Below are 23502 nucleotides of genomic sequence, written 5' to 3'. Positions count from 1 at the left end.
AATCAATTAATGTCAGCTATTATTATTATTTCCTTAATCCCTCCTCATGGAGTTGTAGTCACAGAAAAATGTAATATACACATTCTTTCATAAATTCTGTGTGGTATATAAAAGGAATATAGAGCGTCTAACTTAAATAGTCTGCTTAACAGGTAGCCTTTCCTAACCATCTTCCCTCTTCCCACTCCTTTGTGTTGATATACAGGACTTTATCTTTGCAATTATCATGCTGCACTGTAACCAGTTTCTTTAAAAAGCTATCTTGAGAGTCAGATGCTACACCTTGCTTATGGCTCACACCTAGTAAACACTTATGAAACGTTGAAAGAAGGAGGACAAGCGGTAAAGAATGCATTTTTTTTTTCTATCATTCCCTTCAATTTTCAAGACACAAAACTAACCTGAAATATAAAACTGACCCCATCACCTCCAATCAGGGAAACTATTTTATTTCCTGTGACACAGAAGGGAGAGAGAGCAGTACAAACCTAATAGAGTCAGGTGCCCAAGGAGGTTAAGCAGAGATCTGATATGTGCTTAACAGTTAAAGATCTATGAGCTCTGCTAATACATGCTGACTAGAGTAAACAATATTCTCTATCCCAAACCACCTCTCTTTCCTTTATTTTTAATTAGTTAATGAGCTAATGCTTCCAACGGACTGTGAAATTAAAACAATGTGCTTTCTACTGTGATTGCTAAACATTTTCACTGGACATAAAATGTGTTTCACCCTCAATGGGATTTTCTTTTTTCTATTTATAAACAAATCAAAATGACAGCATCAAAGAGGTGCAGGTGTCTGGTGGGTAAATAAATAAACATTCCCAGCATGTGGAACAATTAAATAATCTCAAACAAAATGGGATCAGAGGCAGATGCACACACCACAGGAACAACTCTTTACAGGCAAAGGGAAAAACTCCAAATGAATCTACAACAGAGGAACTTGGCTCAGTGGGCCAGCCAATTTTGCATCTGTCCCTTCGGCAATGAAGAGTGCTCTGGACACTCTCAGTATGCACTTGGGACAGAGCTCTTCAGGCAATTCAGAGGGAAGAATAATGGACTTTAATGGAATCAGATAATGCTGAAGTGGACTCACCAAGGCAGACTCTCCCAGCAAAACCAGAACACAATATTCCTTAAACAGGCACCATACTTTCTTGCCTCTGTGTCCTGTTCCATCTTCCTGGAATCTTTTTTTCTTGCTTACAATGCCCACCCCAAATTAAATATTTTGATGTTCAAATAATATTCATTCTAAAATCTCTGAAGGTCATTTACTTCATGAGGCATTACCTAATTGTGTTAGCCCTGTGTGCATTAAAATAGCACCCTTGCTTTAAAAATGACAAGATAAAAACCTTTCTAACAAAACTTAGTATACAAATAAGTGGGCTTTTCGGAAAAATATTTGTTGAATTTAATTTGAAGGCAGAGCATCTATACAAATTACAGGTCAGGGGCACCCAGTGACTCAGTTGGTTAGGCGTCTGCCTCCGGCTCAGGTCAGATTTCAGGGTCCTGGGATCTAGCCCCCCATACGGCTCCCTCTGTTTCTCCCTCTCCCTCTGCTGCTCCCCCTGCTTGTGCTCTCTTGCTCGCTCTCTCTCTCAAATAAATAAAAAATTAAAAAAAAATTACAGGTGGAATATAATGAGAATAAGAGAAACAACAACAGTTTGGGAGGGTGACAATTCATATCGTGTTTTGGTGATGAGACAACTTACATGAAGAAGGTGATTTGAACCTTAAGGAATGGAAAGGATTTCAAGAGGAAAGGATGTTCCAGACAGGAGCGGACTCAGAAAGAAAGATGGGGATAAGGGATTTAGGGCATTAGAACTGAACCATTTGATTCTTGTGTGGGGTAGCCTTGAATAAACGGAATAAGTTAAGCTAAACAAGGAGATTAAATCAAGAGAGGGAAGATAATTAAATATTAAGTATAAGCTTTGGATTTAGTCTATTAAATATTTTAAGACAACTAAAGGTTCCTAAGATTTTAAGATATTAATCTGATTCTGCACTTACTTTTAAAGTTTCAAAAAAAAAAAGTTTTACATTTTCCTGGAAGAAAAAAACATAGATACTTTAAGAAAGAAGTGATGAAAAGAAACACTCTTATGCTTGTAGTTTAATAAGCAATTGGACAGCATTATCAAACTTTAGAAGAGATGTCTGAAATAGCTAATGCAAAGCAACCATTGTGCATGTGGAAAAAATAGCATTGTTCAGCTTTCCACAAAACACACTTAAGTGTAAAGAAATCTACGATGACTCATTTGAACAGTTGTGGAAAACTTGAATACAACAGCTAAGTCATTGAAAAAACAAATGAATCTGATGTAAAAAAATAATAACAAAGATAGAAATATATATGAACATCCTATGAAAACTTTGAGTCATTTGGAAAAGCAATTTTTGTAATCCTGTTGTCACATGGAACTTAAACTCTGTAAGGTAAGACTTTATATAGACCTTAGAACAGAAAAGATACTGCCCCACAGGGGGGAAATGGTTCACAGCAGTTGAATGTATTCATGTAGCTTATACTGAGTCCTTACTATGGGAAAAGAGATAAACAGGATCTGTTCCCTAATGTAGAGTAAATTGCAATTGGAGAACACAAAGATAGAGTCAGTGGTATGTGATGGATAGCTGAAGGTGAGGGGTCTGTATGTATGTATGTATGTATGTATGTATTTATTTATTTATTTTCCAAAATCCGTTTATTAGTTCTTATTCTTACTGTGCTGACAGCTGGCATCATTAATACTTTAACAAAACCACTTAAAATTAGCCAAATATCTAAGATAGTTACATGTACAAAAGATATACAAATTAAAACCATTTAAAAAGTAATAGATACCATAATTTGTACTTGACCATAACTCTATTCAGAAATGATTGTAAAATTAAAATCTTACAAAAACTGTGCACCATATACTTTGAGTGATTTACATCTTACAAAACAAAGGCGGTCTTTCACCATTACACATTTAGTGTCTCTGGCGGGTTGAGGAGAGAAACACCATGATACTTTGAACATTTATACTTTTCTCTTATTGACTGTTGTGCATGCTGCGGTGCTCTGAGGTAGGTCTGGTGAAGGTCCATGAGACAAAGCTTGAGACTTTCCAAGGTATATCCAGTCTTTTGAACTAAAGATTCAGGCCAGCTCTGTCCTGTGACTGTGCAGAGTGCTAAATGAAAAGCTGCTGCAGCAATAACTGATGGCAGATACTTTAGGTAGAGGTCAGCATCTATCAGACTTAGTTCTCCCAAAAACATTGCTAAACTTTCAACTTTGCAGTTGGCAGACGGCTGGTGCAGAAAGTATTGGGTAAGGAACTGATTTATTGTTGGTGCAGCTAGGTCAAAAGCAAGCACTTTCAAAACTATGTGCTCCATTCTCAGGACCTGTTTCTTGGTATAAGTATCATCTGTAATGTACACAAACTGTGTGCTGGGCTCTTGTGGGCCCTGGAAAGCATAATGTTGGAAACTTCCCTAATTGGATTGAGGATCTGGGGAAGCCTTCCTGGAGGGAATGGTTGATATACTGAGTTTCAGATGACAAATGGGAACTAGTGGGGTAGAGGAGATTTAAAGTCATTCCCGGTGAAGAACGTCAAATGAACAGAAGTAGGAAGTAGCACGACGTGTGGCACCACCGACAGCGTGTTATATCACAGTACCTCCTGAAGGGCAGGGCAGCCCAATGGTTAAGGCAGGTTCCAGAACGATACAAATCTGAATTCACACCCAAGCTCTGTCCTTCATATTTTAAAGCAGACATCATGGCAGTTCTGTCTAAGAAGTGGCAATGGAGAGTCCACCTCAGGCCTTGTTTTCTGTGGAGAACCTTAAAACAAACTTGTGCCCCTGGAGAGAGCCAGGTATCTGCAAAGATGGTTGGGAAGGTCATGCATCTCAGAGAAGCTGCAGAAGAGACTGTCTACCAGGAAACCTGCTTCTAGAAAAAGTTCAAAGGAACTACATTTGAGAGAGAGGCATAAAGGAAGACAAAGAAAATAGCAAGCATAAGAGATTAAAAAGATGAGTACTAAGGGATGATTTACTTAAGAAATGATGATATTCCTCTAAATCAGTATTTCCTTTGACACAGTCATCGGCTAATAATAGCAGCACCTACATATTTATTGGTTATTCAATAATTAATATATTTGATATATATTATTTTTAAACAATTGATACATTTGACTCATTCTATCAAGACCACATTGCAACTCCATTTTGCAATGAGAAGGTTTAGATTATGATCCAAAATACAAAATTAATATTATTACTTTATGGGGTCACTTTGATTTCCATCTAAAATTACATTTCTTAGATTCATCATTCACCATATTTACTAGGTTTGCATAATTGCTTGCTTTTTGCCTGTTAAAAGTAGTTATGCATTTTTTTGGATTTTTCTTTAAATATATTCATCTTCCCTTATTAATCTGCATATAGGGACAGAGGAGAAAGAGACATGACGAAAGAAAACAAACCAGAAGAGGTAAATACTAAAATAAGATAGCTATTGAAAGCAACCAAATTTAGGGCGCCTGGGTGGCTCAGTTGGTTAAGTGACTGCCTTCGGCTCAGGTCATGATCCTGGAGTCCCAGGATCGAGTCCTGCATCGGGCTCCCTGCTCAGTGGGGAGTCTGCTTCTCCCTCTGACCCTCCCCCCTCTCATGTGCTCTCTCTCTCTCTCATTCTCTCTCTCAAATAAATAAATAAAAAATCTTTAAAAAAAAAAAGAAAGCAACCAAATTTAAAAGAATTCCTAACAGATGTTGCTGGTACTTGTGATGGTGACACAGTTTGGATGGGATCTTATCCCCTCTTTGTGAATATGTATTCCCTTTTAGTTGAACCAATCAGGTAAGATAACTAGCTATTACTACTCTATATGTGATATTATTATTACCATTTCAAATCCTGCTGACATTTATTTTTTTTCTCCCACAGCCGTCTAAATAGATTACTCAGGATAGGTAGATAATTTTCTCAGTAGAAGGTTGGGGGGGGGGGTTGTGGAACATGGAATCACAGACAGTATAAAGGCAGGACAAAGGTGACTCAGCTAATTAGCACCAGAAAATCAGCTTCATGAATCTCAGGTCACTGATCTTCCTACTACAAAGGTAGAGAATTATGCTATCTGGTTTTGCTCCCTTCCTTCCTTTTTTTTTTCCTTGTTGTTTAGGTTTTATCAAAGAGTCTGTCCATGAGTCTCTTTAATTTTGTATTTGTTTTTTATCATTGTGCTTAATCTCAGTTAATCATATTCTTAATAATATGCATAAGATGTATGTATATAAATTGTATCAGGATTGCTTTTTAGCAATAGAACCAACTTTCAAGTGTTTTTAGTAGTGACAGGTATAAAAATAATTTTATTATACTTTAATTAGTGAAGAGAGGTATACCTCATGCAGTCTACTGCATAGAAAATATCCTTGGCTGAGTGTTCTAGCTCCTGGACAGGTATAGCATTTATTCCACTCAGGGATAAGGTTCAAAGTGTGACTCCAAGACTATAGCTCAGTGGAGGGGTGCTCAACCTGAAACTCAAAGGACCTCTTAGTAATGACATCATTTTTCATTGTTAAGAGGAGAAGAGCTTTCTCATTTATGTCACCATGTACTTCCAAATGTTTACTCATCTTTGAAATGTGTTTATTACAACACTTCACCAATAATGTGTTTGAAATATTGGCTATGATTATTACTGAGCATAAGTTTTATTACCTTTTTTTTGGACTTAACCTCAGCAGTTACACGGTGTTAATTTTATTGTAGTCACAGGCCTACCCACATTGAAAGGCAAAAAGCAAAGATCTCATCAATCAGTGGAAAAATATCAATATCACCTTTTAAGACACATATGTAGGATAAAATATATTTTCAAGGACTTTAGTGGGAAGTAAGATTTGCTACAGTCTGCCCTCTAGCCACAGCAGTTTATCATCTTTACACGTGCAAAATTCCCTCAAGATATCTCACAAAGTCTCATTTATGATGGTATTAGGCTTAGGCTGAAGGTCCAAAATCTCATCATCAAAATCTGTTCAAGTGCAGCTGAGGATCTTTGGTTCTTATTCCTTGATTACAGCTCTTCAAGTTCAATTTCCTTTATTAGAGTTGGACCCTCATTTTGATGTTTAGAAAGGATGTAGTATCTATTGAGTTTACTTCAAAATAAAATATATTCTAGTATCTGAGAGTCACATTTATGTAAATCTCATACTTTCCTCAGAAACACCCATTAATTTCAAGGTATTACTACAGAAATGATTCATAGTCTGAAAAACTAAATGTTTATAGCCACAAAATAAATTTTCACAGAACGGGCTTCTTGAAATTTTTATGGGATCGATTGTGCTTATTTACTGAGGGATATTCCACTTTGCAGTCAATATTCTCTGTATTTCCTAATACTGTCTGGCTCACCCTATGGGAACCCTTACATAATCCAGTGATGGAGAAAACAGAAGCTTAAATAATTTAACACTATGAAATACAGTAGTGTGCCTTCCAAAACATAAAATACCACAATTTTTGGCCTTTCAGATATTGATTGTCACTAAATATTAACACAAGTAAATTTTTTCTAACTGCAGTGTAGTTTTGTAAAGCGATCTTTTACAAAACAGTCTGCAACACAGACTAATAAAGAGGAAGGTCTATTGGACATGCTGTTTCTTTTTCACATTGATCATCTCAAAATATCTTAACACACATAGGCACTGTTCCTCCCTACACTCTGACCAAAGGTCATGAGTCACAATGTAGTGATATTAAGGTGACAGTATCAGTTATCTTCAGAAATCAGAACACATTTGAGAGGGATAGAGCACGATTAGTAATTATATTAGGACAAAAGGTGTAAACCAGAATAATCCTGAGTGGACTGGGACATATGCATAAGCAAACTAGTGAGTGTACTTTGTATTTGAACAAAAGTTGGAATCCCAATTCTGCCTCTTATAAGTAACCTCATCCAATTCATTTAACCTCTTAGGCCCTCAGTTTTCTTATGTAAAAAAAATTAGAAATAATCAGACATCTCACTACTTGTATTAAATTATATAAATAAAATACTCTAAGTACTATCTGGCACAACTAAGGTCCTCAACAAATGGCAATTAGCTTTGTTATTATTGTATCCTGATTGCCTAGAATAGTATCTGACACATGACAGATATGCAATAAATATTTGTTTGGTGAACAAATTAATAAAAGAAATAATAAATAAATCAATGACATGCAGAAGTACTACTAGTATTAAATGAAGTCATATAACACTCAAGGTGATTCTACTACATGTCATAGTAGAACAAATAGACAAATGCAAGTCCTTGGACAGAATCAACCTGGATTCAGAGAAACTACAAAATATGAAAAAAAAAATAGACTTTTAATACTTTACCAGAAAATCTGTATACATTTTAAACCTCAGAACATTTGTGATTATGGTTTCTATCCATTTAATCTAATCATGTAAAATAGTATTTTTTTTTCAGTTATAAAATACTTTTCTCAGTTTCCCTGTTGTGTTATTGGAGGTTTTACTGGTGAGGGTAGGATAGATTATGTTGCATTATAAATGACAAGCTATAAACACAGGTTTTTCTTAATGCATTCACAGACATGGTCATGGTTATATATTATGTAACAATCCATTTGTATCCCTTGGCAGATTTTACAACAGAAACTTTTCAGGCCAGAGAGTGAAAGGGATGACGTTTAAAATATTGAAAGTAAGTCATTGTTAACCACAGATTCTGTAACCAGCAAAACTGTCCTTCAGAAACAAATGAGGGATAAAGACTTTTTGAAACAAAACCGAGGAATATCATTACCACCAGACCTGCCTTACAAGAAATGCTAAACGGAAGTTCTTTAAGTGGAAGTAACATATCCATACCCCAAGTTCCCTGGCTCAACAGGGCCATAGGCTTTGCTCTGCAAACCTTCTTTTAGCTAGAGCACCCCTGGGCTGCACAACTTTCAAGTGTTTTCACCAGCCCTTCTGGTCAAATGGAGCCAGAATACACTCTCCACCACAGGTAAGGTAATGGTACAGACCCCCTGCCTGAGTGGAAAGAGGTGGGGACATTCTAGGCTATTTTTATTTCCCCGAGCAGTCTCTCTAGTTGGGAGGGGCTGGGAGCTACCCTCAGCCTTGGCTATGAATTAGTCCTCCTGCATGCATGTAGTACAGGAAGCTTCTATGCCTGGTACTGGCTTTGTTCTGGGGGTGATCAGCTCTGCCTGCCCAGCTTGAGCACTGCTAGACTGTACAGCTTCTGGGACCGGTCAGGAGCTCTCTGATCAGGTGGGGCTGGAAGACATTCTTCACAGGGGGTGGGGCTATGATTCAGCACCTTGCCTAAGCATGGGCAAACAGGGCTTTAGGGTCAGCAACACTCCTTGTTTCAGGATCTGAATCAGGCCAATCAGTACTTTGCTGAGTTCCCTGATCAGAGTCTGTCCCTGATTTAATTCTGCAGATGAGCAAAGCCGCTGTTTGGGATTACTACTTGGGCACTGGAGGTATCAACCTGGTCTGCAGGGATCTGTGTGCTGGTTGTTGCAAGCCCCTCCCCACTTTCTCTGTCATAGTCAGATTCCCAGTGGAATCTGCCCCACAAATTCCCCTACAATTCCCATGGTGAAAGATCAGAGTAGGGTCTCCCACAAAGTGACCCACAATGCTGAAAGGGGGGAGCTGGATGTGTCCCCTGAGTTCTATTTTCCCACTGAAGGAACTAGAGGTTCAGAGACCTCTCCACATGGTGCTGCACTGGCCTGGGGAAGGGGTAATGTGGTCAATGTGTAGCTGCTTTTCTTACCATTCTAATGTGATCTGCCTTTGTCTCTGAGGTGCAAGAGGGTGCTTCCGCATTGCCTCTAGGATTCTCTTAGTGGTGCCTTGTTCTTGAATAGATGTTTGTTGTTCTTGTGAGGAGGACCAAAGTCAGGAACAACCTATGTCACCATTTTAGTAATGATATTCAGCCTCCTTATTCTTTAATATCACCCCATAATATTTTTTATGTTCTTTAGAATAGTATGTTTAAGAACTGTGTAATATTCTGTTAAATTACCTAAATTAGTTTCCTGGGGCTGCCCTAACAAATTACCACTAACTTGGTGGTTTCAGATAACAGAAATTTATTCTCTCACAGTTCTGGAAGCCAGAAGCCTGAAATCAAAGTTTCAGGAAAGTTAAAGAGGGAAGTAGAATCCTTTACCACTCAATTATAAGCTTTGAAAATTTAGGTTATGGAGTTTCTGGATCCATTCTTTAGCATATTTCTACCCATCAAGTTTCTCAGAAGCTGGCCACAGTGTGAGGACTTGAATGCAAGCAATTTATTGAGTGCTCTCGTAAGAAACTTAGAAGAGTGAGGGAAGCAGAAGAGAGGAGAGGAATCTAAGTAAAGGTATAATTTCAAGCAAAATCTTAGCCTCAGCTTCATCATGGTTGGGATTTCTAGGGGTAAATTCTGCCTTAGATTTGGTCCCAACTGGGGACATGTGAACTAAGTTTTATTACTTCTGCACTAGCACCTCTCCAGATTAGTGCAAACTTGGGCACTTCTAGATCCTTGTATGTATAGAGAAATGTAACTGGAGTAGCTGAAGAGCGCTCCTCTGAGGACAGCCGCACTTGCTATGGTCCACCCTTTGCATCTCTCTGATGCACTTCCATCTCACATTAAGTACACTGTCTCCTGCCAAGGCTTCTTCAAGATGATGTTCCCTCACAATTTCTGGGGCAAAATTTACAATAGGGAATATGAAAGATGAGTAATCCCTGACTACTGCTGTTTATCCTGAAATTACAACTGATACTGATTTTACGCTCCTACCAGCTGTTCTTGATTCTATTCATCCTACTCTGGCACCTCTGCTGTCAAAGAAGTTTTCCTGGTGAGAAGCATTTTGACTCCTGAGTGTATTCCCAAATTAAAGTTCTAAAGAGGAGATGTACTGAAGAATGTTCATAGTAGCACTACTTAATTGGGGGAGGGGGGAAGAAGTAAGAACAGATTAAAAAGTAAGAGAAAAGAAAAGGAGAAAAGTTAACAAAAAGACTGAAAATGCCCACAGATGAAAAAATAATACGGTAGATTGATTGTGATATATTTATGCAATGAGATACTTCATGCCAGTGAAAATGAATTTTTACATGCAATAACATGAATACATTTTAGTGATCTAATGATGAGTAAGGAAAATATACAACTGCCTTTTTATAAAGTTCAAAAGCACATAAAACAAACGATGCATTATTTAGGCATACAATATACATCTGCAAAAAAATACAGTCAGAATAGTGGTTTCATCTGTAGAGGAGAAGGGGACTTAGGATAGGAAAGGTCTCTATACACATATAGGAGTAGGTAAAACGTTGAATGGTGAGTTTAGTAATACTCATTATATTAGCAAATTAAACACATAAATGTAGGCCAAAGATAACCATGTATCTACTACCAAGGATTATCACTAATCTCTCTGCACACCTGAGTTCCAATTAAAAATGAAGTTTCCAGATTGACTGGTTTGAATGTACAGCTAAGATTGAGAGCCACTATACTAGATGATCTGCAGTGCTACTCTAAGTTTCCTTTTTTAAAAAGCTGAGGCAAAAAATACAGGAGAGATATTTAATTTGTGCAAATACTGGTATGTGATATTTGAGGGGATGAGTTTTTTTTAATAATCAAAAATTTTAAATATTTTATTTTGATATATAATAAAAGCATGAAACAAAACATACCAAATTTAAATTTGATCTCATGTTATTCATTCAAATACTAAATAAATGAACTTCTTCAATAGGAGAGAAATAATGTCTATCAGTAGAATGATTTTAACATTTCTCCTGAAATGGAGAAACGGCTCCACGGAGTCATATAACCCAAGTAATTCAATTACATACCTCATTAGTAAGTATGTAGAAAATACAAAGTTTCACTTAAAGGAGTGAAAAATCAAGGGATTTCTTAACAAACTCTAACCCCCATTTTAATCCCCTTATTTCAACAATGCAAGAACCTGTTTGTTGATTCACATGGACACTTTGACCACTTTAACACAAAGAAGAGCCACAGTGTAATAATGAACCTGACATGAAGATAAATGACTCCAATTAGCTTCCTCATTAGTTTTAACTAAGATTACTTCTTTAGTCATGACTGATTTATCTCCATTTCACTTCTCTAGAGCCTCAGGAAGTTGTCTGCCAGATTAAAGCCAGGTGAAGAGAGTTAATTTAAAATCTAGACAGTCGTAAAAAAATAAAATAAAATAAAATCTAGACAGTCGTCTGCTATTTTCCCTTGAATCAATCTGTGACTGGCACTCAAGAGTGGATTTACATACATGTGCTTTCGCCATTATCCCTATAGAACAAGGATCAGCAATATTGAAAGCCAACATTCACAAAGTATAGCAATAAGTGTGCAATGTATGTCTGTTTCATATGATGAAGAAAAAGCTACACATTTTCAATAAGTACCTAGAGAATTCTTGAAAAATCCTAGATTGTATTTAAGTTTTTGATGGTCTCACTCTCAGTTTCACTTTGTGATTACACCACAGAGGGTAGGGATTGAGAATGCGGACAGGCACACTGGTGGAATAAACTAAAAGCATTCATCACAAGCTTAGGATTCTTCCTAGGTGTCTGGTGTTGGCAAGCTGGGAACAGATATGAAACTGTGTTCTTCAGGTTTACAAAGAGACAGACCAGCCACGGAGATATTTGTCTTTCCTTAGGTCTCAGGTGAAGATGAACGTTTTGTGCTTTCTTGATGGAGACTCAGCCTACAGAAGCCTGTAAGTCCCTTGTGGGAAACTCTGTGTGTTCCCCGGGCCCAGAGTTTACTCCAGGGAGAAATTGCCCAATTCCCCTGCCTCATACTCCCCTTGGGTCTATGTGGTGTGGGATCCATGGGATGAAGTATTTTCAAACACTGATACTGGAAAAGAGACAGATGCTTTCATCAGGAAACCTGAGATCCTGGAAGCTAAGTGGAGGAAAAGTGGTTTGCTCTTCTGATTATTAACTGATTATTCATTCAAAAGCCAAAAGAGCAGAAGCTTCTGCACCATGTACCACTTGATTTTTTTTGTCAGAACTCAAGATACTTTAGCACCTGACTCAGTTCTGGAGTTAAAGAAACACTAAAACAGAGCAGGCAAACCTTTAAAAAAACAAAACAAAACAACAACAACAAAAAAAACAGTGACGACAAAAAATCCCCTGAGACTTAGAGCCTCACAATGTAAAACCAAGGTAAACATTTATACAAGGAGGTTGCCTTTGCAATAGAACTGAGGGAAAAATCACCTCTAAAATCAGACATTTCTCTAAGGAATTCTGGTTTCTTTTAGTGGAAGGGATTAGGGAAGACAACTGTGAGGTTAGAGACACTCATTTCTACTAGAACAATATTGTGTCCAGGCCATCTCAGTGAAAGGGGTTTGAAGAAATAAATGTTTTAAAATGTTGCATCTAAACAAAAAATAAATAAATAAATAAAAATAAAAAAATAAAATGTTGCATCTAAAGTAATATTTCCAATTTAATTTGGATACTATAGTTTTTACCTCAGTTCTTTGATTATAATTATATCCTCTTTAGATATGGAAATTATTGATTCTGAAGACCATAACAGAATTTCTTATTTTACTTTGATACAGTGATACAAAATATCATTTCAAAATAACAGTGCTTATGAGAATATTAAGCACTTCATATAAGTGTATGTTATTATGTTTATCTGTACCATGCATAATGGTAAATTTAGTAGAGAATAAAATCTATCAAGTTCTCTTAGCTATAATTATTAACAAGAAAAGGAAGAAATGAAGGAGAAACAGAAGGTAGAAAGGGAAGAAGGCAGCCATAATCCTGCCTTGAAGTAACATATTTCCTAATGAGAAAGCTTTATGCACAACTAAGTATTATACAAAGCATAATGTAGTAAGAGGATGGCAGAAATGTAGACATAACCTAAGGAAATACTAAAGAAAAAACATATGATTGTGACTTGGGAGTTGAGGAAAGTTTTCATAGCATAGGGGCTTAGCACTAGGCAATGAGAAATATTTTGAAGGGCAAAAATAACCAAGAAGTCATTCTAGACTAAAAAGATTCATTTTACCATCAACCTAAGCCAAGTTAAATAATTAAAAAACTAAATATAATGGGACCATATATCACTTTTATCTTGATATTAAGCATGAATTATAGTTAGATTATGCTAGCGCCACCTTCACTTAATTGGATATTCAGATGATGATTGTACTTAATTTCCAATACCTGGGATGAGAGAATACACTTTGCACATAATATTCTTGGAAATAATTTGATATTAGTTCATCCGATTTTTTGTGTCTGTCACTTTCTTGCTACCTCTAAAATTGTTACTTTTAAATCTCTACTAAAAAAATATTATTCAAGATTGCAAAACCTAACATTTATTTCTTAGAATCCAAATTTCATAAGATAAATGACATCATACTTTGAAAGTATAAAGTTGTAGATGAGATGCTGGGAAGGATATAAAAGTGACTTCAGCAGTAGCCCAAAAGTGTATAGCTAAGATTTACATATTATGTGAAGTATTATGAAAAAAATTAAGTATTGATTTTTAAGGCACAGATATTTATGATTCACAATGACCTTCACAACTTATAGGACTCAATAATATGCAGAAAACAAATGTGTGCTAGGTATATAATTTCTTCTGCCAAGGAACATAAGACCTATATATGAAAGTGGCTCAACAAAAAATGACAAATTCGAGACCATTTCATTATCTCCAAAGTATAATGTAGAGTTTTTAAATCCTTTACTCTTTAACAAATATATCTAGTACAAAAGGTATAAAACTTTATGTATAACAATAGTATTCCAATTTACTTCTCTAAAATTAAAATTAAAACTAAAGCAACAGACATCTTTTCTTTTTTTCTAAATTACACTTCCATGAATAGGATATTTATATCTACTCTGGTATGGAGTATAGAATGATGATAGACATTTATTCCTTATTCTTTATTCCACATATATGTGAATGGTACACCCACTTCTCTAGATGCTTGTCTGAAATAATTTTGGCTGTATGTAACAGAAAATCTGCCCACAAAGTCTTAAACAAATGGAGGTTTAGGTGGCTTCATGTAACAAAAATTAGTAATAAGGCAGTTAACTTTTGACCATTCTATCCTATTCTTCTTTCTCTTCTTTTTCCTCTCCCCCTCCTTCTCCTCCCCCTCCCCTTCCCCCCTTCCTTCTTCTTCTAAGCAGTAAAGCTACAGCTTTTCTAGAAGCCACACCTAGACACTTAATATAGCTCTTTGACAAAAATTCTGCCAATTGGTTATAGCTACCTATATGGGAGTCTTGGAAATCAAGTCTTCAGTTGGGCACATTACTAACTGAAACAAAATCCAGGTCATGGAAGCAACAAAGGAAATGGGATACTTGGTAGGCCTAAAACACAGTACCCAAGCCAATAAGCTGAGTATTACCATTTACTCCATCGTACTTTCATAATTGGAGAAATATACCATATTTATGGCTCAAAATAGTTCATGGAATTAATATGTGAGTTCTGCTCAAGTTGACCTATAAATATGACCCAAACCTAATTGAAATTCCAGAAGTTTTTGTAGAAATTATCAATCTAATTCTGAAATTTATATAGAAACTAAGGAATTCTAATTTCCCAAAACTAAACAAAACAAACAAATGTCAATGACTCCCTCTACCTCATTTAAGAGCAATCAAGTGAGTGTGACATTAGTGAAAAATGTGGTCATAAATCAATGAAAAAAATAAAGTTCAGTAATTGAACCTCAACATATAATGAACTGATTTTCGACAAGGATGTCAAGGTTGACAAGAAAGAGGAATGTTTTAAATAAATGATGCTTGGACAACTGGACATGAATTGAGAAAAAAGGACAATCTATTTTGTATGAAATTTTAAAAAAACTTAAAATGGATGATAAACCTACATACAGGAGCTAAAACTGTGAAACTTCTAGAAGTAAGCATAGAAAAATATTCAAGATCTTGTTAGGCAAAGATTTCTTAGATATGACACAAAAAGACAATCTAAAGAGGGAAAAATGATAAATTCTCACCAAAATGTATAATCTCTGCTTTTTTGAAAGTCACTGTTAGGAAAATGAGAAGACAAGGCACAGACTGGGAGAAAATATTTCTAAATCATGTATCTAATAAAGGGTTTCTTATTTCCAGAACATAAAGCAAACTTTCACTTTCTTTCTCCAGCTTCTATCCTCCCTGCAGGAGGATATTTGTATTAGTCTCTGGAAGAAACAGATACAATGGGGTCAAAATTTCATTCAGAGATCTTGGAAAATTGAGAAAAATAAAATTAATTAACCGTTAGTTTAATAAACTTCCCTAAGATGTAACTTAGAAGATCTTTCAAGTTGACTCCTACTCGCTTCTCCAGCCTTATTTCTCACTATCCCTCCATCAGACCACATGTGAGGAATTGCCATTACTAAAATGATTTCAACAGCAATTTTAGTTCCGAATGCAAAATTCACCCATAAGACAGGCTTTTCAGTATTTAAATCCTCAGCAGGGCTAGGTACCAATTTCATGTTATTTGTGAATCTTCCATCTCATTTAAGACTCTTTGGTCCTTTTGATTCCAAAAACATATCAGATTTAGCTAACTGTTGATCAGCATCCGGCAGACAGACATCTGATTGATTGTCTGAAATGACTACACAGTTTGGGATGTTATATATGCAATTACTGCCAAGAATAGGTAGTAAGCTCAAAGAGCTATTAAGATGCAAAGAAGGGGGGGCGCCTGGGTGGCTCAGATGGTTAAGCATCTGCCTTCGGCTCAGGTCATGATTCCAGGGTCCTGGGATCGAGCCCCACATCGGGCTCCTGGCTCAGCAGGGAGCCTGCTTCTCCTTCTCCCTCTGCCTCTCTCCCTGCTCATGCTCTCTCTCTCTGTATCTCTGTGTCTCAAATGAATAAATAAAATCTTAAAAAAAAAAAGATGCAAAGAAGGGATGCATCAAAAAAAAAAAAAGACACAAGCTGTTCACAATCACAAGTGAAAGTATAATTACCATACATCATATAGGAAGGGAAACTAACACTGAATAAGCACCTACTACATATTAACCATCTTGCTATTTAATTTGCAAATATTATCTCATCCACAGAATAGCTCCTTAATGTAAGCAATAAAATCTCCATTTTTAGGTGAAAATTTTTATTGAGATATAGTTAATATACCATAACATTCACCCTTTTAAAGAGTGCAAATTCAGTGGTTTGTAGTATATTTACAGTTATCCAACCTTCGTCACTATTTTCAGAATAGTTCATTTCTCCCAAAAGAAACCCCCTACCTATTATAGCAGTCACTCCCCATTTCTCCCTCCTCTTCACCCCCACCCCAAACCCCTGACAATCACTAATCTACTTTCTTTCTCTCTGGATTTGCCCACTCTGGACTTTTCATATAAATGGAATAATACAATTATGTTGCCTCTTTCACTTAGCATAATGTACTCAAGGTACACTGATTTTTGTAGCATGAATCAATACTTCATTCTTTTTGTACCTGAATACTACTTCACTGTGTGGCTAAAACACAGTTCGTTTGCTCAAACATCAGTTGATGTACATTTGGTTGTTTCCATTTTTTGGCTATTACAAATAATGTTGCTGTGAACACTCATGTTCAAGTTTCTGTGTGGACATATTGTGTTTTCCTTTCTCTTGGGTGTATGTGTAGGAGTGGAATTGCTAGGTTATACACAACCTTTTACAAGTTTTTATTTTATTCTTCCTTTAATAGGTAGATATAGATATAGCTAGTTACAGATAAAAATAACACCACATTCTTAGTCAAATGTTAGCATTGCACACATACGCTTTATTTTCACTTCACTTTTTTTCACTTAAAATATATTCTGAAAGATAAAACGAAAAATGTATGTGCTGAATATCACTATATGGATATTCCTCACTTCTTTTTACAGCTGCATGATCAGGATATGCCATGATTAATTCAGCCAGTAACCTATCCATGGACATGAGGTTGTTTTATATTCTCTTGCTATTACAAATTGAAATGGAATAAATTGCCTTAAGTATATATTTTTTCATATTGTTGCTAATATATTTTTAGGATACATTTTTAGAAATGAAGTTTCTGGGTCAAAGGATAAATGCAGTTTGGTATTATCAAATTCCTTTCCATTAATGTTACTCTAGTTTGTATTTCCAGCCAGTATCCCTATGTGGTTACTTTTTATAATACATTTAACAATAGATACAAATATCAAATCATTATAGTACATGAAACTAATATGTTATATGTCAATTCTATTTCAACAAAAAATATTTAAAGCTCAAATGTATAGAAATATTAGAAGAAATTTACAAACCCATGAAATCCTACCAAGAAGTTAAAATTTTTTAAAATGTTAAAAATTAATAATAATTTAGAATTAAAAGAATAATTAACAATTTGATCAAAGGAACACAGAACTGGCATCAAAAACTAGAGAACACACATTATTACTTCTAATTATATATAGTACATTATAAAAAGTAAACACATAGGGATTATAAAATATTCATTTTAAGTGTATGGGAATGCAGGTTTTGGAAAATTAAAAGAACTTAACAAAGTTACACAGTTATTAAAGGAATGATCCTGCAGCGCCTGGGTGTCTCAGTCAGTTAAGTGTCTGCCTTCAGCTCAGGTCATGATCCCAGTGTCCTGAGACTGAGACCCTAGTGGGGCTCCCTGCTCAGCAGGGAGTCTGCTTCTCCCTCTCCTTCTGCCCCCCACCCCACTCGTGGTCATGCTCTCTCTCTCTCGCTCTCAAATAAATAAATAAAATCTTTAAAAAAATAATAATAAAGGAATGATCTTGAATTTGCACACAAATAAATCTGGCTCCAAAGATTCTTATGTTTCTTATAAATGTTGCTCCAAAGGAAGAGAACTATGCATTATCTGAAAAAAAGTCATTTCTGAGAAAGAAAAATAATACAATTGGAGATAGCATTCAGAATATAATACCTTAGACCATATCTCATTTTGAAAATATAATCCATTAATTAATATATTGATTATTCATATTTTAGTAACTTCTATTATAACTTAAGAGTAACTGTTGCATTTGCTTCTACTTTATAGATGTTCATTTTTAAGGCACACCCTTAAGATACAGAAGATGTGCCAGTGAAGAGTTAAACTGTTGCTGATACAGAACACACTGATGCAATACTTTTGACAAATGAACAGATAAATTCCAATGTCAGGTATTGTTGCAAGAACTTCAGATTAAAATATTTATGGTCTTATGAAGATTTTTAGGGCAATAAAAACAGGGCAGTGCATTTATTGGTTTCTCTCATAACTCAAACCTGGAAGAGGACGTAACCTTAAACTAGAAAGATTATGGTTGCCAGGTGCCAAATACTTTGGATTTTCTCTTATTATATCTTAATATTCAGCCTCAGGAGACACAGTTACATAAAGACAAACAAAGCATATATTAAAAGTCAACAACAACAACTTGAAAGCTTTTTGTTGTGAAGGTGGGTAGAGTCAGGACAGAATTCCCCAAAACTGATCACAGTTTTCAAAGTACCAGGTAGAGAATAATAACGAGAGAAATGTAGAGGCTAAAAGAAACATTTCAAGGCTAAGCGAGGTTCCATTTAGAAACCACTTGACAAACTCAATCATTTATATATATTTTTTTAAAATTTTATTTATTTGAGAGAGAGAGAATGAGAGAGATAGAACACATGAGAGGGGATAGGGTCAGAGGACGAAGCAGACTCCCTGCCGAGCAGGGAGCCTGATGCGGGACTCAATCCAGGGACTCCAGGATCATGACCTGAGCCGAAGGCAGTCGCTTAACCAACTGAGCCACCCAGGCGCCCCAGACAAACTCAATCATTTATATTTATACTACATTAAAGAAATGATCACCCTTATATTTTGAAAATGGTAGGACAAGACATTTTTTAGACTTTATTTTTTTAGAACCATTTCAGGTCCACAGCAAAATCAAGAAGGTAGAGAATTTCCCATATACTCCTACCCCCACATATGCATAGCCTTCCCATTATCCATATCCTTCACCAGAGTGGCAATTTTGTTACAGTTGATGAACCTACACTGACACATCATAGTCACCCAAAGTCCATAACCTACATTACATTTCACTCATGGTATTGTACGTTCTATGAGTTTGGACAAATATATAAAAACATGCATCCATCATATGTTATCATATAGAATATTTTCACTGCCCTAAAAATCCTTTATTCTTTCCTCTCCTCAATCCCTGGAAACCACTGATGTTTTTACTGTTACCTTTTCCAAGATGTCATATAGGAATTTCTCATGCCTTTTCCAAGATGTCATATAGGAATCATATGGTATGTAGCCTTTTCAGATTGGCTTCTTTCCAGATTAGCATTTAAGTTTTTCTTTCAGATTGGCATTTAAGTTTTCTTCATGTCTTTTTATGGCTGGATGGCTCCTTTCTTTTGTAGCACTGAATAATATTCCATTGTCTGGATGTACCACAGTTTACTTATCCATTTATCTACCAAAGGACATCTTGGTTGCTTCCAAACTTTGACGATCATAAATAAAAGCTGCTATAAACATCGTGTGCAGGTTTTTGTTGGGACATACCTTTTCAGCTTCTTTGGGCAAATACTAAGGGGAATAATTGTTGGAATATGTTTAGTTTTGTAAGAAACCACCAAACTGCCTTCCAAAGTGGCTGTATTGTGCATTCCTATCAGCAGTGAATGAGAGTTCCTGTTGCTCCACATTATGTCAGCAAGTGGTGATGTCATGTTCTGGATTTTGGACTAAAATTTTAATAGTTGTGTAATGCTATCTCATTGTTTTGGTTTGCTCTTCCTTGCTGGCATATGACGTGGAGCATCTTTTTATATGCTAATATGTCATCTGTATATCTTCTTTGGTGAAGTACGTAAGGTCTTTGACCCATTTTTAAGTCTGGTTGTTTATTTTCTTATTGTTGAGTTTTAAAGGTTTTTGTATATTTTGGATAACAGTTATATATTAGATGCATCTTTTGCAAATATTTTTCTCCCAGTCTGTGGCTTGTCTTCTCATTCTCTTGGCATTGCCTTTCATGGAGCAGAATTTTTTAAATTTTAAATAAGTCTATTTATCAATTGTTTTTTCCATGGATTGTGCCTTTGATGCTGTAATCTAAAAAGTAATGGTCATCTGAGTTTTCTCCTATGTGAGCTTCTAGGAGTTTTATAGTTTTGTGTTTTACTTTCGGTCTGTGATACATTTTGAGGTAGTTTTTATGATGAGTGTAAGGTCTCTAAATACCTAAATTCATCTTTTTTTTTTTTGAAAGTAGATGTCTAGTTGTTCCAGCACCACTTGTTGAAAAGTCTATCTTTGCTCCACTGTATTGCCAGAGAAAACTTTTTAAATGTTGCTAAAGTGAAGTAATAGGTTTTTGTCAATTCTAATCAGTCTGTGTCTTCTAGAGCTACCGAACTGTAAAATGTTATTGAATAATGACAAAATTTACAGTGTTTTCAAAGACCTACAGAAAATTACAATACAAATTGGGCAAGGAATAATTATGTAGTGCAGTGCTAGAATAACAACAACAAAAAAATCTGGTTCCTGGGAATACAGAACACTCAGCTAAAAATAGGAAAGCTTTCCAGCTCTGGTTCTGCCACTACCTCACTCTGGGTCTTTTTATAAACCATTTAATCTTCCAGAGCTTAATCTTCCTTCTCTGTAAAATGAGAGAAGAGGGTTAACCAAAAAAGTCTTAAAAATCCTTCTAGTAATGAAGTTTTCCCAGTTTGAATGTGTATTCCCTTCTCTCTCTGTCTCTTAGTCTCTGTCTCTCCTCTTCTCTTTTCCTCCCTTCTTTTTCTCATCTTAGTCCTCTTCCCTCTTTCCATTCTTTCTTCCAGAGAGAGAGAGAATACAGTTTCCTATGTAACACAAGGGTTTCTATGTTTAACAGATTGTTCAATTTTGAGAATTTTCGAGCTATAATTAATTTAAATTAAATTCAATCTTTTCATGTAAATGGAATTTGTTAAGAAAGAATTTCTTTTTAACATTTATAAATTAGTTCATTATCATAAATTACATAGAAGAACTGGTGAATGACCCAAATAGAATCTAGTAGTTTTCTACACTAAGTTTGATAACTAGATAGAAAGATACAGAATGAAACATACACCGACTCTAAAATATAAGTTCACTTGTATTAGGTTTAACGAGTAGCGTGTTTAAAATATCAATGTTGATAAACAAGTGCTGAAAATGCATTCATTTTTTTAAAAAAGATTTTATTTATTTATTTGAGAGAGAGAGAGAGAGATAGCAAGAGAGAGCACAAGCGGGAGGAGAGGGAGAAGCAGTTTCCCCATGAGCAGAGAGCCCGATGAGGGGCTGGATCCCAGAACCCCGGGATCGTGACCTGAGTCAAAGGCAGACACTTACCGACTGAGCCACCCAGGTGCCCCTGCATTCATTTTTCATTTCTTTTTTTTTAAAATATCAACATTTAATATGTGAACTGACAAACTCTTAGTCCTAACACTGGTGCATGTCCTGGAAGAGCCTTGTTAGAACTACCTTTTCTACAGACAAGCTTTACAGACACCATCTTGTCATCCATTTTCCTCAATTTGTATTAAAATTGACTTCTTGTGCATTATGCATTTATCTGACACCAGAGACTCTGCCTTCCCAAAGCCTTTTCTTTTTTGTTCATGACATCTCCACTGGTTGTCAGGTAAGGTAGAGTGAAGATGGAGATAGTTGTAGTGACCCAGACACAGAGATACAGCCAGCAACACATATTTCCTAAACTTTGCCCATCCTACTATACTTAACTTCTGGAGTCCTAGTCACTTGGCTGCTTTTAGATGGGTCTAATTCTATGTGTCACCTCATCTCCACCCCCAGGATATTATGCTGAAGCTGCTTGTTTGCATGATTTTCTCTCTGTTATTCCATAAATTAATTGAAAAGAGTAAATTAGTCTTTTTACCTTTGCATGACTATCACAGGACCTGTGACACAGTAAACACTAAATACCCACTTAATGAATAATTAAAGGAAAAAACACTGAATTATGCTGCATTTATTATTTTCTGTGATTTAATAGTTCAACAAAAACTAGTTTTGAATAGTGTGCATATTTAACTTTGAAGATTGTTATAACTTTGTACCATGTCTTCTATATTTAAAAAATAATAAAAATACTGAAGGAATAAAAAAGTTGCAAAATTCTCACTAGTAATATATAGAGAAAGTATTTAATGAACACCAAGCAAACAGTGCTTGTCTGGAAATGCAGAGCAGTTACACATTCATTTTTCTGTTTGCTCTTATGCAGCTACTCATTTGCCTCTAAGTCATATATTTATTTAGCATATATTAACCACTTGCTCTTTCCCAGGCTCTAGAGCTAGAAAGATTTAAAAAGCAGTCCATTATCTGAAGAAATAATCTTTAAATTTTATAAAAGTAGTGGAAATATGTGTGTATAAGGATAGATAGATATAGATATACACATACATAAAAATATACATACAAAAATAATAGTATGTTGAGACCTCTTTTAAAGGAAAACTATACAAACAATAATGATATTAGAAATAGTTTATATAATGACAATAGAAGACTGCAGAGTCCATCTCAATGTATTAGAGTCAAAATGAAATTTAGCCCCTGGGTCTCTTTACTGCATAAATCTACACATCATCTCCCGAAAAGTTAAGAACCTTGTATTGGAGTGACATGTAGGATTGTTAGGAAGAGAATTACTTTCTCATTCAAATTCAAAGTATACTGGATAAGATCATATTCTTGTGAATCAACTGTATTCTCATTACTTAAATGAAAATTATACAGTTGAAAGAGCTTGGTGTATGTTCCTATGCTGAAGATCACATAAAAAATATTTTTAAAAAGGGATTAGGAAACATACATTTTCTACCAATACTGTAAATTCCATTTTCTACATATCTGCTTCCCTCTCGCCATCTTCTGACCACAACCCATATCCCTCCACTCTCCACTTCACTTAACAAGCCCCAGCTTTACTGACTGTTCTCCAAAGCTCTACAGTGGTCTTAATCTTTCTTCCTATAATTAGCACAATGAGCAGAGAGCCAGTGTTCCCTCACTACTTTCAATCAAGGAGGAAAATTGGATTGAGAAGGGATTGGCAAGAATGTGCAGAGACAAAAATGGTATAATCAAGGGGGACCTATTCCTACCCATAAGTAAAGTTCCCTCCAGCAGGCTCACTTAACTGAATTTACTCTTATCTAGTGAATTTACAGAATACTTCACCTGATTTGGGAAGCTATTTACTTATTAAGTTCT

At 35.6% G+C, this 23502-nt stretch overlaps 1 protein-coding gene across 1 annotated transcript; it reads right to left on the bottom strand.

Moving 5' to 3' along the window:
• Window positions 1–2997: 2997 nt before the first annotated feature.
• On the bottom strand, window positions 2998–11431 carry LOC110576676 (cyclin-A2-like). Its single transcript, XM_044919579.1, has 2 exons — window positions 11417–11431; window positions 2998–3489 (listed from the first exon to the last, which is right to left on the bottom strand). Exons 1-2 carry the CDS (start codon window positions 11429–11431, stop codon window positions 2998–3000), a joined length of 507 nt encoding a protein of 168 aa, XP_044775514.1.
• Between the last annotated feature and the right edge of the window lie 12071 nt (window positions 11432–23502).

Source organism: Neomonachus schauinslandi, chromosome 11 (assembly GCF_002201575.2).
Source record: "Neomonachus schauinslandi chromosome 11, ASM220157v2, whole genome shotgun sequence".
Lineage (NCBI taxonomy): Eukaryota > Metazoa > Chordata > Mammalia > Carnivora > Phocidae > Neomonachus > Neomonachus schauinslandi.
Note: the sequence above shows the minus strand (reverse complement) of the source record. Positions and strands in the feature narration are given on the sequence as shown.